Source organism: Miscanthus floridulus, chromosome 8 (assembly GCF_019320115.1).
Source record: "Miscanthus floridulus cultivar M001 chromosome 8, ASM1932011v1, whole genome shotgun sequence".
In the NCBI taxonomy this organism is placed as follows: domain Eukaryota; kingdom Viridiplantae; phylum Streptophyta; class Magnoliopsida; order Poales; family Poaceae; genus Miscanthus; species Miscanthus floridulus.
This window is the reverse complement of record NC_089587.1, coordinates 43,123,756-43,139,355: the sequence shown is the minus strand read 5'-3', so window position 1 is coordinate 43,139,355 and position 15,600 is coordinate 43,123,756. Positions and strand designations below refer to the sequence as shown.

The window sequence follows — 15,600 nt, the reverse complement described above, 5'->3', positions numbered from 1 at the left end:
CGGTCCCCCCGAACGTCTTCGCCAGAGACCTCCACAAGCCATCCGTCGACTACGCCTCGGCGACGGAAGAGGGCCCATCGGCCGAGCCCACCACAGGGCCCGAGGCCCCCTCTGCCACCGAGACCCCGCCAGCCGAGCCCGAGGGCCATGGCGATTGACGCAGAGCCTCCCAAGGCCGACCAAGGAACGGACTGGCGAGTCCCTTTCCTTGATCGCCTCGTTCGAGGAGAGCTTCCTGCGGACAGAACCGAGGCCCGACGGCTTGCGCGACGAGCCAAGACTTACGTCCTCTGCAACGGCGAGTTGTATAGGCGTAGCCCATCTGGTATTCTCCAACGATGCATCACCACCGAGGCTGGCCAATCCCTACTTTGGGACTTGCACGCGGGAGTCTGCGGGCACCACGCGGCGCCTCGGGCGCTCGTGGGTAACGCCTTCCGCCAAGGTTTCTATTGGCCAACAGCGGTGGCCGACGCCACGAAGCTAGTACGCTCCTGCGAGGGATGCCAGTACTACGCTCGACAGACGCACCTCCCGGCCCAAGCCCTCCAAACCATCCCCATCACATGGCCATTCGCTGTGTGGGGGCTGGACATGGTTGGGCCTCTGCAGAAGGCACCCGGGGGCTATACCCATCTGCTGGTAGCCATCGACAAATTCTCCAAATGGATCGAGGCTCGTCCGATCACTCAGATCAAATCCGAGCAAGCGGTGCTGTTCTTTACGGATATCATCCACAGGTTCGGAATCCCAAATACCATCATCACCGACAATGGGACGCAATTCACCGGCCACAAGTTCCTGACATTCTGCGACGACCGCCACATCCGTGTGGCCTGGTCGGCCGTAGGACATCCCAGGACAAACGGCCAAGTAGAACGTGCAAACGGCATGATCCTACAAGGTCTCAAACCTAGGATACACAACCGGTTGAAGAAATTCGGCAAGAAATGGCTTGCCGAACTCCCATCGGTCATTTGGAGCCTGAGGAATACGCCGAGCCGAGCCACAGGATTTACACCGTTCTTCCTGGTCTATGGGGCCGAGGCCATCCTCCCCACTGACCTGGAGTACGGTTCCCCGAGACTACAGGCCTACAACGAGCAAAGCAACCGCACTGCCCGCGAAGATGCCCTCGACCAACTGGAGGAAGCCCGAGACGTCGCGCTACTACACTCGGCAAAATACCAACAAGCCCTACGACGCTACCAAGCCCGGCACATTCGGAGCCGAGACCTGAAGGTGGGCGACCTGGTGTTGAAGCTGAGGCAGAGCAGTAAGGGCCGTCACAAGCTGACCCCGCCATGGGAAGGGCCGTACATCGTCGCCCAAGTACTGAAGCCCGGAACCTACAAGCTGGCCAACGAGAAGGGCGAAATCTTAACCAACGCTTGGAACATAGAACAGCTACGTCGTTTCTACCCTTAAATTTCCAAACGTTGTTTACATTGTTTCTCGAAATACAATAAAGAAGCGTTCTTAGTTGTTATAATGTTTCGAGGAGCCCCCCTTATAGACAAGTCGATTGTATAGAACCTAAGGACCGTATGATCGTCTCAAGGGCGAAAAGGCCGGCCGAGCCGTGAGAACGGCCTACGCCTCCGGGCTACGGCAGCTCCCTCACCACCTTTTCACCCAAAGGACAGCGTAGGCTCCGAGGAAGTTCTGTGCAGAGAGCTTGTCTATCAATAGGGGCTCGACGTCACAATAGCGCTATAAGGGAGACTCGGCTCTGCCTCTGCAAAGCCGAGCCTCCCTCGGGGGCTAAAAAGGGGGAACCCCCTAAGTCCCGAACACCGTTTGTTAATGGTCTTTCAAAAAATTTCTACGCCAAACTCTCTCGCGCTCCGACGGGACCTTCACAAGAAACCCAAAGACCAAAAGCTTGTCTCGAGGCCAAAGGGCCGGTCGAGTCGTGAGAACGGCCTACGCCTCTGGGCTACGGCAGCTCCCTCACCACCCTTCGCCAAAGGACGGCTTAGGTTCCGAGGAATTTCTTTGCGGGTTCCCAAGATCGAGACAGAGGGCACAGGCTCGGAAGTAGAACAGAAAACGGTTAAAAGACGCACATACGCAAATACTTTAAAGGCCTCGACGGCCACAAAAACGTCACGGTATGGCAACTAACTCAATCCGGTTACATGGCCCCTTTTGGCCCAGGTCAAAGCTCAAGGATCGGCGGCCGGCGCGGGAGGGACCACCTCTTCTTCAAATAGACCGGCCAGCGCTGTGCCAGGTGCCTCGGCCGCCTCCAACAGCTTCACGACCTCTGCATCAGCCTCCTCGTCATCTTCTGGCAACACGTAGCCGTCGCTGACAGCCTCGAGGTTGATGGCGTAGTGCGAGGAGACGACGGCCAGGGCGCGCTTGACACCCGTGTGCAACGCCCCCCGGAGCCTCTCGTGGACGCGGCCGCTCAACGCAATCAGGCGGCTCCCAAGGGAGCTGGCTGATTGGACCCCCTCGACGTCCAGGGCCTCGCAGGCGGTACGGACAGCGCTGCGCAGCGCCTCGTGCTCCCGGACCTCAACATCCAGCGCCGCTTGCGCTGCGACGGAGGCCTCAGCCGCCTGGGAGGCCTCTTTCTCCAGATCTACGTAGCGACGAGGGGTCAGGAGTCAAACGCGAACCAGAACAAAAAGAACAAGGAGCACGGTTCAGCGGAACTTACCCTCGGCCTTGCTCTTACAGGCTAAGGCCTCGACCCGAGAGGCCTCGGCCGCCTTGGTAGCCTCTGCCAAGGCGACTTTCGTCAGCTGATGCTCGCTCTGCTCCGCACCCAGCTGCCCGGCTGTGGCCTTGGCAGAGGCCGTCGCTTCTTGGGCCCGAGACCTGAAGGAGTCTCGCTCCTCCTCCAGTTCCTTGATCTTCGCCACCAAGAGGGGCAGACTGCTCCTTAGCCGTGGCCAACTCGGCCTGAATGTCAGCACAACGAAGGCGGAGGTCCTCCACTTCCGCACTCCGCGCCGACAAAAGACCCTGGGCATCGGCAAGCAGGCCCTTCTGCCGCCGGAGCTGGTCCCAGATATCCCTCTCCCTTCGTAGGAACACCGATTTCCCAAGGGATCGGGTCTCGAGCTCCTAAAGAGGCAAAAACAAAAAACGCACGTCAAACACTGCAAGGGGGCTCGGAGAGAAAACAACGCGGCGCGAGAGAGGAAAGTACTTACCTGGGTGACACCGGGCAAGTCCCCTTCCATAATAGTCATCGCTAGTCTGCAGCGACTGCACTGCCAGTTGGCGGTACTGCTCGAGGGTATCCCATCGCCCCCCCTCTGCGATATCTTCAAGGGCGAACACGGGCTCCCCCTCAGGGTCAGCCCGGTCTCCGCCAGAAAACACGCGGGAAGTTCCACCCACGGGGCTCGGGCCGTAGCCGGACAAGGGCCGAACTCCCCTCGGCGGGATCTAGGACTGGCTGCTCCGCGGTACTGGCCGCCTCGACGTCCGCCGCCTCCTTCCCATGGGAGGAATCATCAGACGAGATCGTTTGAACCAGGCGCGGCGCCAAAACCTGCTCCGTCTCCATCTCCATCGCCTCGGCCTCGACGGACCCGGGGGCTCTGGCCTCCGCCATCTCTACCTCGGTGGCCCCGGCGTCCACCGCCCTGACTTCGAAGGTCTTGGGGGCTCCGGCCTCACCCTCAATGGCCTCGGCAATGGTGGACGCCCCAGCCTCATTCGCCCCAAGACCCACGACATCGCGGGGCGTGGGCTCCTCCTCCTCCACTCGCTCCGCGGCGGCCTCGGCACCCTTTTCCTGGGCAGCCACCTCCTCCGAAACGGCCCCGCCAGACGCCGCGCCACGCTGCACGCCAAGCCTGCGCCTCCGCTGCCTGATGGGCAGAGGAGCTAACGTTCACCTTGAGCGCCTTACGGGGCGCCAAGGCAGGATCTTCCACCAGATGCTTCTGGCTGGAAGCAAAGACACTCCCAAGGTCAGCATGCGACCAAGGGGCAAACAAGAAGTACTACGGACTCCACCAGAAAAAGACGCTTACCGCGAACGGGGATGCAGCCGCTTCGGCACCGCCAGCCTCCTCTGCAACGGCGGCGGTGGCAGCAGCAGCACGGCCTCTGTGTCCACCGGTGCCAGCTGGCCTCCGCCGGACCCCGGCACCTCCTCGACCCTTCGCGGAGACAATGGGGTCGCCCCCACCGTCGCTCGCTCCACCTCCACCGTCGAGCCCATCGGGCTGACGGCACGCTCCTCCGACACCCGCGCCTCGGGCGTGTCGGCCTCGGCCCCGGGACGGGCCGCCACCGGCCCCGGGACACCTCCTCCTCCTAGGAGATGTCAGGCTCCTTGCCGGCGCCCCGGGCACCATCTCCCTAATGTCGGGAAGGTTTTCCAGGCAAGCCGTCCCCACCTCGCGCCCGCCGCCGTCGCCCGAAGAATCCGACACCGACGACGAGGGAGACGGCTCCAACGGGAGACCGTCGAGCTTCTGACGCCGGCGACGGGCGTCCAGCTTTTCGCGCGCGAGGAGCTTCTTCGTGCGCTTCGCCTCCTTGGCATCTTTCTTCTTCTTCTGCTCCTCGGCGCGCGCCCTGTTCACGGCTCGCCGCCGGGCGTCCTCGGGAACGGGCGGCGGGGAGTCTCGCACGTCTCTTATCCCCTGTGGGAACGACGAAGTAAGACAACAGACAAAAAAGGCGAAAAACAAGAAGGCCGCGAAAGCCTCGGCGACATCCAACTTACCAGTGAAATGTGCCCCCGCGACGGGCGCATCGGGAACGGCATCAAATCGTCAATCTTCGGCTTCCCGTCTACCGTCTCTCTCACCCGACGCAGGGTCTCGTCGTCGGTAAGGGCGAAGGCGGACATCTTGTTACCGGCGATCGGATCGCTCGGGGTCATCTCGAACAGCCGCCGCCGCCGAGCCATCAGCGGCAGCACCCTCCGGCGGTGAAAAGCCGCCACGACCACGGCCGCCGAAAGGCCGCGGTCACGCAGCTTCCCCAAGGCCCTCAAGAGCGGTTCCAGCCTAGGCTGATCGACCTTGACTGACGCCGTATCCCCATTTCTCTGGCTGACTCTCTACAACCCGCCCGGTATAAGGGGGAAGTCCTCCGTCGTCGTTGCGGAGGTAGAACCAGCTGTCATACCAACGACGGTTGGACGATGACAGCTGGGCCGGGACGTAGAGGGACTGCCGGTCTTGGCGCACCTGAAGAGTGCAGCCGCCGGCCCTCAGCACCTTCCGAGCCCCCTTCGTACCCCCCGGCTTCGTGGTGAACGTCGCTCGGAACAAGTGGAGCCACAGCTCCCAGTGGGGAGCGATCCCCAAGTACCCCTCGCAGACGGCGACGAAGTTGGCCGCCTGCGCGATGGAGTTGGGGCTGAAGTTGTGAAGCTCCACGCCATAGTAGTGCGGGAGTGCCCGCATGAACTGATCCACCGGCGACCCGAGGCCTCGCTCGTGGAAGACGACGAAGCTCACCACGTAGCCGTCACGCGGCCTCGGCTCCGACTCGTTCCCCGGAGCGATCCACTCCGGCTCGTCGGGATCGGTGATCGGGCGAAGGAGACCGGCCTCCACGAGCGACTGCAGCTTCTCCTCGGTGACAGTCAGACCGCTCCCAGGGATCCGCCGGGAGGATGACGGGACCACCAGCCATTGCGCGGTGGAGGACGCTGCTACGGCGGTAACCTCTCTCTCTCTTTCTTTCAGTCTCTCTCTCTCGCCCTTCTCCTCCCCGGCGCTCTACTGCTCTCAGCAACGGCACGGAGGCAGCGAAAGCGAATGCGGAAAAGGTAAGGAGGGAGAGGGCGAGGCTCTTTGCGTATTTATGCAGGGACGAGACGAAACCACCGGGCGACGAAATCGGGGGAGTTTCCCTCAGATCCGGTGCATATAATCCAGATCCGATTTCTCCGCCCACGCGCCCACTTTCTCCACATTTAATCGTGCGGACAGTTATGTCCTATCCACTGACACCACGTCGCGCAGCAACGGCACCTCCCGAGAAGATCGCCTCAAAAGCCGCGCCGGCCGTTGTCAGCCGATGAAAGGGGAATACCCCAGGCGATTCCTTCCGAGCTAAGGAACTGGGCGCCGAGCCCGCTACGGTCCAGAGGTTCGAAGGCTGGGCCATCCAAGGCCTCGACAGCCGCCTCAGGGCAACAGAGTCAGGGACAAATATGGGCGAGCCCGTACATGGCCGAGGCCCAGGCAAGCGATCGCTTGGGATGCCCTAAGTCGTGTCCGAGACTAGCAGGAGTTCTCTAAAGGGGATCCCATCGAGGGAGGCACCGAGCCCCCAGGGCCAACCGAACGGCCCTGGCACCCGCTAGAGAAGCCCTCTGGTACTTTTTGGAGTGCGTCTCTTGACCACTAGCCGACCCCTAACGAATGGGGCACGGGCCTCCACTCGGACTTACCCGATAACAGCTCACCGGAGGTGTCACTGCTCGAGCCCACCGAGGGTAGCCTGACACATTCCACCCCTCCTTCCGAACGAAAAGGATGCGCGAGGGTCGTCTAAAAAGCCAGGGGAACCCCTGACCGCCCTCTCGCTCCGTGCGGAGGCACGGGGGCTCTCCCTGCAAACCTTGCCGAGACCCAGCGACTTATGCTCGCACGCGAAGGGCTCGGCAAACAACCCCTCCTTCCGAGCGAAAAAGGATGCGTGAGGGTCGTCTAAAAAGCCAGGGGAACCCCTGACCGCCTTCTCGCTCCATGCGGAGGCACGGGGGCTCTCACCTGCAACCTTGCCGAGACCCAGCGACTTATGCTCGCACGCGAAGGGCTCGGCAAACAACCCCTCCTTCCGAGCGAAAAGGATGCGCGAGGGTCGTCTAAAAAGCCAGGGGAACCCCTGACCGCCCTCTCGCTCCGTGCGGAGGCACGGGGGCTCTCCCTGCAACCTTGCCGAGACCCAGCGACTTATGCCTCGCACGCGAAGGGCTCGGCAAAACAACCCCTCCTTCCGAGCGAAAAGGATGCGGCGAGGGTCGTCTAAAAAGCCAGGGGAAACTCCTGACCGCCCTCTCGCTCCGTGCGGAGGCACGGGGGCTCCCCCTGCAACCTTGCCCGAGACCCAGCGACTTATGCTCGCACGCGAAGGGCTCGGCAAACAACCCCTCCTTCCGAGCGAAAAGGATGCGCGAGGGTCGTCTAAAAAGCCAGGGGAACTCCTGATCGCCCTTTCGCTACGGGCGGAGGCTCGGGGGCTCTTCCTGCAACCTTGCCGAGACCCCAGCGGCCTAGGCTCGCACACCCCGAACTAAAAACAAACGACCCAGACTCGCTCTCGTAGGTCTGACGAACGCAATAAAGCACCTTGCTCAACGAAGAAAAAAGCCCCTGGAAGAATGAATTCACTCCTCCAGGGCCTCGGGGGCTACACCCGGCGGGTGCGCTCGCGCGCACCCACCGGAACCACGAGTACAAAACAAATCCAACAAAAAGCCACTGAGGAACAAAATCTATAAAAAACCTCAGGGAGAGTGCCTCACACTCCCACCCGAGGCTCGGGGGCTACTGTCGGATACCAGAAAAAGGGGTACCCCAAGCAAAAACCAAAAAACTGCTTAGACCCTAAAAACAAGAACCAATAAGACAAACGAGGTCTCAGCCAAAATCTCTGATTCGCCCGAGGCCCCCTCGCCGAGGTCCCCTCGCCCGAGGCCCCTTCGCCCGAGGTCCCCTCGCCAAGGCCTCAGAAGAAGTACCGATTCTCCGATTCGCCCGAGGCCCCCTCGCCGAGGTCTGCGATTCTCCGATTCGCGCAAGACCGGCTCGCCACCAGCCCCGCGACCACCGCTTTGACTAGACAACTCTGGCTGGACATCACATCCAATCAAGGCGCTCAACCACTCCGACAACCACACAACGGCACAGTGCAGCGAAGTGGCAGACCCGACGTCGGTCACGTCAGCGCCCTGCCATCCACGATGGGACTGTGCAGGGGTTACCGGCTACTGTGCTGCCTAAACTCCTGCACCAAGGACGAACACGACGTGGGGAGTCAGAACTGGGTTCCTGTGACCTCGGGACCAGCGGACCGACCGCTCCGCCTCGCCCGAGACTCCTGGTAGGGCCTCGGGTGAACTGGCCATGCTCCGCCTCGCCCGAGGCTGGGCTCGTCCCGCAACCTCGTCGCCTCCGCCTCAAAAGTCGCTCTGGCAGGCTGTCGCATCCAATTAATGCGCCCAGCTGCACCCACTACGTAAGCCACGATCGGCAGTGCGCCGCGACAGGAGCGACGGGACAATGGTCAAATCGCCTTTTTACCATCCCTTACTGACAATACAGGGTACCGTATCCTGTAGACGCACGTTCCGCACTGTTTCGCCTAAATCAACTACGACGATGGCCGCCAAGACCCCGCATTGCCACCTGCAAAGGCCTCGGCACAGCAGGCCCCAGCACAGCGGGTCTCGGCCTCAGCACAGCGAGTCTCGGCACAACCGACTACAGCAGCCACCAGGCCTCGGCACTTCACCAAGTCAACAAATGTACGGGAGCGCAGCACGTCGCCGGCCTTGGAGACCATACCGACTAGACACCGACGGGAACTCCCACGACGCCACGCTGCTCCAGGGAGCAGAATACGTCAGCAAATAGTAGCCTTCTCATGTACTTCCGGCTTCCTCCTTGTGGCTATAAAAGGAGGTAGCCGGTACCATTTCTGGGGAAGCAAAGGGGAACAACCCACACGGGCAATGTGCCTCACCCTGTAACCTGCATTTCTCTCCGCAGAGACTTGGGACGAACTCCCTCTCTCGCTTAGCTTGTAACCCCCTGCCACGAGCACCCCGGTGCAAGGAATACAAGAATACCCCCTCAGACTGGACGTAGGGCATTCACTGCCTGAACCAGTATAAACCTTGTGTCTCTTTGCATCACCATCCGGAATAAGGAGCACGCAGCACGAATTCACTCGTCGGTTGAGGAACCCCCGGTTCCAAAACACCGACAAATATATTATGCGTTCAAGAGACTAAATGGAAAGGTCAGAAAGCGAAGGAGGTGGACAATACAGGTTTCAAGCTTTGGTACACAGGGACAGTTGCGAATAGAAATGGAGTAGGAATTTTGATTGATAAGAGCCTCAAGAATAGTGTGGTGGGAGTGAGAAGGCAAGGAGATAGGATTATCTTAGTCAAGCTTGTTATTGGTAATATGGTCTTGAACGTAATTAGTGCGTATACCCCCAAGTAGGTCTCGACGAGAGTGCTAAGAGACAGTTCTGGGAAGACTTAGATGGCCTGATTAGAGCTGTACCTAGTAGTAAAAAGCTTTTTATAGGAGGAGATCTTAATGGGCATGTAGGTACTACAAGCGCAGTACCTACATGCGCAGGTTTCGAGGCAGTTCATGGAGGTTTTGGGTATGTTAGTAGGAATCAGGAGGGGGAGGAAGTTCTGGACTTCGCGGTAGCTTTTGACCTGATGATAGCCAACACTTTCTTTAGAAAGAGAGAATCTCATCTAGTGACCTTCAGTAGCGGACAACACTCTAGCCAGATTGACTTTGTCCTCACAAGAAGAAAGGACAAACGAGCATGCTTAGGTTGCAAGGTGATACCAGGGGAGTGTGTTGTTTCTCAACATAAGCTTTTGGTGGCAGGCTTTCGTTTTCAGGTGCGTGCCCGTAGGGATAAACAAGCTAAGATTGAAAAAACAAAGTGGTGGAAACTAAAAGGAAAGACGTCAGAGGTATTCAGGGAAAGGGTTATCAAAGAGGGCTCTTGGAAGAAAGAAGAGGACATAAACAACATGTGGGAGAAGATGGCAACCAACATTCAGAAGGTGGCCTCAGAGGTGTGTGGAGTAACCAAAGGAAGCGGAGGCAAGGCTAAAGATACTTGGTGGTGGAATGAGGAAGTCTAAAGGGCTATTAAGGAGAAGAAAGAGTGCTATAGACGCTTGTACCATGACAAGAGTGTGGACAACATAGAGAAGTACAAGGTGGCAAAGAAGACTGCAAAGCGAGCTGTAAGTGTGGCAAAGGGTAGAGCGTACGAGGATCTTTACCAACGTTTGAGTACGAAGGAGGGAGAGAAGGACATTTATAGGATGGCTAAGGTTCGTGAGAGAAAGACAAGGGACTTCAACCAAGTTAAGTGCATTAAGGATGAAAGGGAACATCTCTTGGTGAAGGAGGATGAGATCCGACATCGATGGCAAGAGTATTTTGACAAATTGTTCAATGATGAGAATACGGACACAACCTTTCAGTTGGATGACTCTTTTGATGACACCAATAGGCGCTTTGTGTGGAGAATCCAAGAATTTGAGGTCAGAGAGGCGTTGAAAATGATGAAAGGAGGTAAGGCGATGGGACCGGATGCTATCCCAATCGAGGTGTGGAGATGCCTCGGGGACATAGCTATAGTATGGCTAAACAAGCTGTTCAACCATATTTTTTGATCGAACAAGATACCTGATGAGTGAAGAAGTATATTGGTACCGATCTACAAGAATAAAGGGGATATTCAAAGTTGTACTAATTACCGGGGAATTAAGTTGATGAGCCATACTATGAAGCTATGGGAGAGAGTTATCGAGCATTGCTTGAGAGCGATAATGCGGGTCTCTATGAACCAATTTGGTTTCATGCCCGGAAGGTCAACCATGGAAGTCATTTTCCTAATAAGACAAGTTATGGAGCGGTATAAGGAGAAGAAGAACCTACACATGGTTTTTATCGACTTGGAGAAGGCTTATGATAAAATATCAAAGAATGTTATGTGGTGGGCTTTGGACAAACATAAAGTCCCAACGAAGTACGTCGGGCTCATTAAGAACATGTACAACAATGTTGTGACTAGAGTTCGAACAAGTGATGGAGACACGGATGACTTCCCGATTAGGATAGGACTACATCAAGGGTCAGCTTTGAGCCCGTATTTGTTTGCCTTAGTGATGGATGAGGTCACAAGGGGACATCCCTTGGTGTATGCTTTTTACGGACGATGTAGTGCTAATTGATGAAAGCCGGACAGGAGTGAATCAGAAACTGGAGTTATGACGGGAGGCTTTGGAGTCCAAAGGTTTTAGACTTAGTAGAACTAAAACTGAGTATATGAGATGTGACTTCGACACTACTACTCGGGAGGAGGAAGATATTAGTTTGGAAGGTCAAGTAGTGCCTAGAAAGGATACCTTTCGATATTTAGGATCAATGCTACAGAGAGACGGGGATATTGATGAAGATGTTAGCCATAAAATCAAAGCGGGGTGGATGAAGTGGCAGCAAGCATCTGGTGTCCTATGTGACAAAAGGGTACCACAGAAGCTAAAAGGCAAGTTTTATAGGACGGCGATTAGACCTGCTATGTTGTATGGTACAGAATGTTGGCCTACGAAAAGACGACATGTTCAACAGATAAGTGTCACGGAAATGCGTATGTTGCGTTGGATTTGCGGTCATACAAGAAGGGATCGAGTTCGGAACGATGATATACGTGATAGATTAGGGGTAGCACCAATTGAAGAAAAGCTTGTCCAACACCGGTTGAGATGGTTTGGACATGTCCAACGGAGACCTCCAGAGGCACCGGTGCGTAGTGGAATCCTAAGCCAGGATAGTAACGTGAAGAGAGGCAGAGGAAGACCGAAGTTGACTTAGGTAGAGGCAATAAAAGGAGACTTGAAAGGATGGAATATACCCAAAGACTTAGCCTTAGATAGGAGTGCTTGGAAGACAGCTATTCATGTGCCTGAACCTTGATTGCTTCTGCTGGGTTTCAACTCTAGCCCACCCCAACTTGTTTAGAACTTAAAGACTTTGTTGTTGTTGTTGTTGTTGTTGTTGTATCCCATCGAGATATGGAAATTAAGGAATAATTATGATTTATGAAGGTTGCAAAATCAGAAGGTCAATCTATGGCCGAAACCAGTTTCCGAGAGCATGGTGCAACGGATCCAAGAGTATGATCTGTAATTCTGTAGTACAAGTTACTGTTAATACTAATAATAGTAGACATTACTATTTCAAAAGGAAATATTTGCAGAATATTTTGGTTTTAGTCCTTGAATGGCTTCCGCTGCCTCACGCCTCACTAACTGCTTCAACAGCTAACAAAAATATAGAAATTTGGTCCCAAACTTGGTTAAGTTCATTATGTCACCATCCACCACTTGAGGTTTAAGTTCAAACAAGGACCAATAGCTAGTATAGTCGCAACGTTTATTGAAAAGGGAAAATTTCCAAGTCACATCCCCTGAAATTCAACATTTATCTACTTTACACCGTTAACTACAATAATTCTACATTTCAATCCCTAATTATCAAAACTATATTCTTATACCCCCCCCCCCCTCCCAAACCCTAAAACAGCCACATTTTTTTTGCTGATTTGATGACGGTTTTTAACATGCAAATAGAGCAATACGACTGATTTGGCCACAAATAAAACCACAAAACACAAGATACTGCATCGGTAGGAGCAACACTAAGGGCTTGTTTGGATGCACTCGTATTCACATCAATACATGTGTGTTGGGGTGGAAATTAGTTAATTTTCCACCCCAATACATGTGGATTGAGATAGTTACAAGTGCATCCAAAGAAGGCCTAAGTGTGCGTCCTAGTGGTTTCCTACGGAGTAAAGTAAAATGTTTTGATAGTTGAGGCTTGTCAATTAGACTGTTTCATAGTTCACGGTGTAAATTAAAAGTTCATGGGATGTAAAATGGACTTTTCCTTCAAAAAAAATTTAAATACACAAGCAGAACTGGGTATCTTTGTTTTTAAGGAGAATTTGGGATTGACTTATGGCCTCATCTACCACAGCCTCATACTCTACTGCTAGGTAAACCTCCCCCCCCCCCCCCCCCCCCCCCCCCCCCCCTCTTGTAAGAGGTAACCACCTGAAAATCTGAACATGTAGCTCTAGCATGCTCATCTATGTTTGTTTTGGCCCCTTTGCCCCCAAAAAACACACAAATAAGATGTGGCCAAACCTTTCGATTATGCTACCTTGGAAGTATCAACCAAGTCAGAAAATGTTGAACAAAGTGAGAGCCTGAGAGGTGCCAGCAGCAACCAATAAGAACATAGGCAAGGTCCATATATTCACTCAAATGAGTTAGTGAGGGGAACAATTGTCAATGGCTGGGAAATCAGCACTCCATATGCTGGTGGAACATCAGCAGATCAGCCACAAACAGCATTGCAGTGGTACCCTAGTCTTTTGGGAATGTTACTTAAGTGGTCCATACTGCCATGGTGGACAATGAGCAGTGTTTTAAAGGCGTCGCCTAGGCGTCCAGGCATACCCAGCTCGCCTTGGGAAACAGTGCGCCTTGTCGCCTAGGCATCCAGGCGACCCAGCACTCGCCTGGACGCCTAGTCACCTTTAAAACACTGAGAATGAGGCAGGAGATCAAATGAAATTTATCTAGAACAACAATGTAGCTCATATTGTTAAATCTTCACAGCTTAGTTTTCTGGTATTTCACTGAACGTGTGCATTCAAACATAATGGGGCTTTTAACAAATAATCCAACATATGTGTACAACAAAGCCTCCAATGCGTCAATAAATGAAGTTGATCAACACAATGGGATGTACGAACCTCTCCCAGACAAGATCAGGGTCATTCATGTAAGTAAACGTGGAAATAGGAAAGCAATACCCAAATACTCTGTAACAAGTATGGTGAGGTGCTCTAGGGTATCCCATGTATAGGGCGTACCCAGTGCAGAGAGCTCCCGCTCTGTGCGGGGTCTGGTGAAGGGTGTCAGTGGCAAGCCTTACCCTCGCCTGTGCAATGCGAGGAGACCACGACTCGAACCCGGGACCTTCCGGTCACAGGCGGTAAAACTCTACCGCTTGCACCAAGCCCGCCCTTCAGGGTATCCCATGTATGATTGTACTAAAATAAAATAACTATTGTACTATTTCTAAGTTGACAGCGCCCACCCCCCTCCCCACCCAACCAAAAACAAAGAAAAAGTTGAGTCTCTGGCTCTGCCACTGAACTGATTGAAAACAAAAGCCTGTCAGTCCCAAGCAATTTGGGGTAGGCTAGAGTTAAAACCCACCAAGAGCCCCTAGTCCCGGCATGGCGCATCGCTAAGAGGGTTATGCCCCAATGGGATTCTTTTGGGTTTCATCTCCATACTAGTGGCTAAGTTTTTACATTGGCTCGCCAAGCCTAACACAACCCTCCTCCTTTATCAGGGCTTGGGACCTGCTTATATGAACTTCAAAGAATGTGCCTACGTTCCATTTCACTCTAGGGGCAGAGCAATCTAAGCGGGCTGTTAACATATTTCGGATACAACAGAAATTTCAGCAGTCCAGCGCATGCGAGCCAAAGGGAACGATACTAGGACCAGTATGAAAAGATCTTATCTTGATAAAAAAGAGTACGAACAGCATAATAAAACACCATTCCTAATAAAAGCCAATTTACCACGAGATCTGCATCTAACTGCGCCAATCATACCACAACAGTGAGAATGGGAGAGCAGCAGCACCTTGCAGGGCCAGTTGTCGCGGTAGAAGTGGCAGACGAGCCGCTCGCTGGCCTTGGCGGCGGAGAAGAACTCCTTCTCGGGGACCTCGGTGTACTCCCCGTGCCTCAGCGCGCGCCACTTGGCGCGGCGCTCGGCGGCGCGGCGCATCTCCTGGATCCGGCGCTCGCGGAGCGCCTCGATGTCGTCCGGATCGAGATGGTCGAGCGCGGCAATCTCCTCATCGAGCTTGTCCTCCACCGCCTTCGCGGCCGACAGCACTTGCTTCTCCAAAATCTGCAGCCACCGAAACCAGCACGCCTCCCGCGCTCAGAGAGAGCAAGGACAGAGAGGGGGCGGATTGAGGAGAGGTGGGCGGATGGCTACCTGGCTGACGACTTCGTCCATGGCAGCGGCGGCGACGGGTAGAGGGAGGGAAGGAGAGGAGGGGTGCCAGCGGCAGGCTGAGATCGGGATGGGAAGCGGAGTCCGGAGAGCGGAGAGGAACGGGGAAGGGCGGAGGCGGTTGCGTTGTCTGGGCGATGGGCCCGGCCTACGATTTTTTTCCTTGAAATTTTATCAAACCCAAATTATTCCTTGGTCCTCAAATACAGGATATGGATTTATATGATATAATCTCTCGTAACTAAAAAAAGACTAAGAAGTGGACACCATTTTGGTGTGACAATCCAACTTAGTCTCATCGGTGCGCCTAGTGCGATCCCACGCACGTCTTTCGCTCGGGAAATTTAAATATTTGCCATATTTGCCATCGTTCTGGTTGTCACTCTTTTAGTTGCTAGCTTTAGAATGACAATTACACATTTGCCACATGAACAATTCAAAGTACTCCATTTTTGTCACTTTTGGCGACGCGCCAGCTCATCCTTCCCGCATGGAGAAGGCATAGGAAATGACTGTCCTACCCCTATCCCCTTATCCTCTCATCCTCCCTATCACATGGTCCCCACCTGCCTCTCTCTCTCACCCGCCGACAGGTGGACCCCACCTGTCAGCTTCATCCCCAATCTCCAGCCGGCCTTGCCGGTCTCTGTTTCTGAAAATCCGGCGAGGAATCACCATGGCAGCCGGCCACCCCAGCCGCACCCCTTACTCACCGCGCACGCCACGCCCCTACAGTTGAACACGAACGCTGCTTCGCTATTGTGGCCGCCCATGCCGGC

At 54.9% G+C, this 15,600-nt stretch overlaps 1 protein-coding gene across 1 annotated transcript in view; it reads right to left on the bottom strand.

The window, feature by feature from the left end:
* The window catches only part of LOC136471791 (thioredoxin domain-containing protein 9 homolog), a 29,020-nt gene extending 14,050 nt beyond the window's left edge, over positions 1-14,970 (bottom strand). The window contains exons 1-2 of the mRNA XM_066469542.1: positions 14,804-14,970; positions 14,441-14,713 (exon numbers count right to left, since the gene is read on the bottom strand). Coding sequence (XP_066325639.1) covers positions 14,441-14,713; positions 14,804-14,824 — 294 coding nt within the window. The 5' untranslated portion in view covers positions 14,825-14,970. The remainder of the gene's footprint in view (positions 1-14,440; positions 14,714-14,803) is intronic.
* Positions 14,971-15,600: the final 630 nt, after the last annotated feature.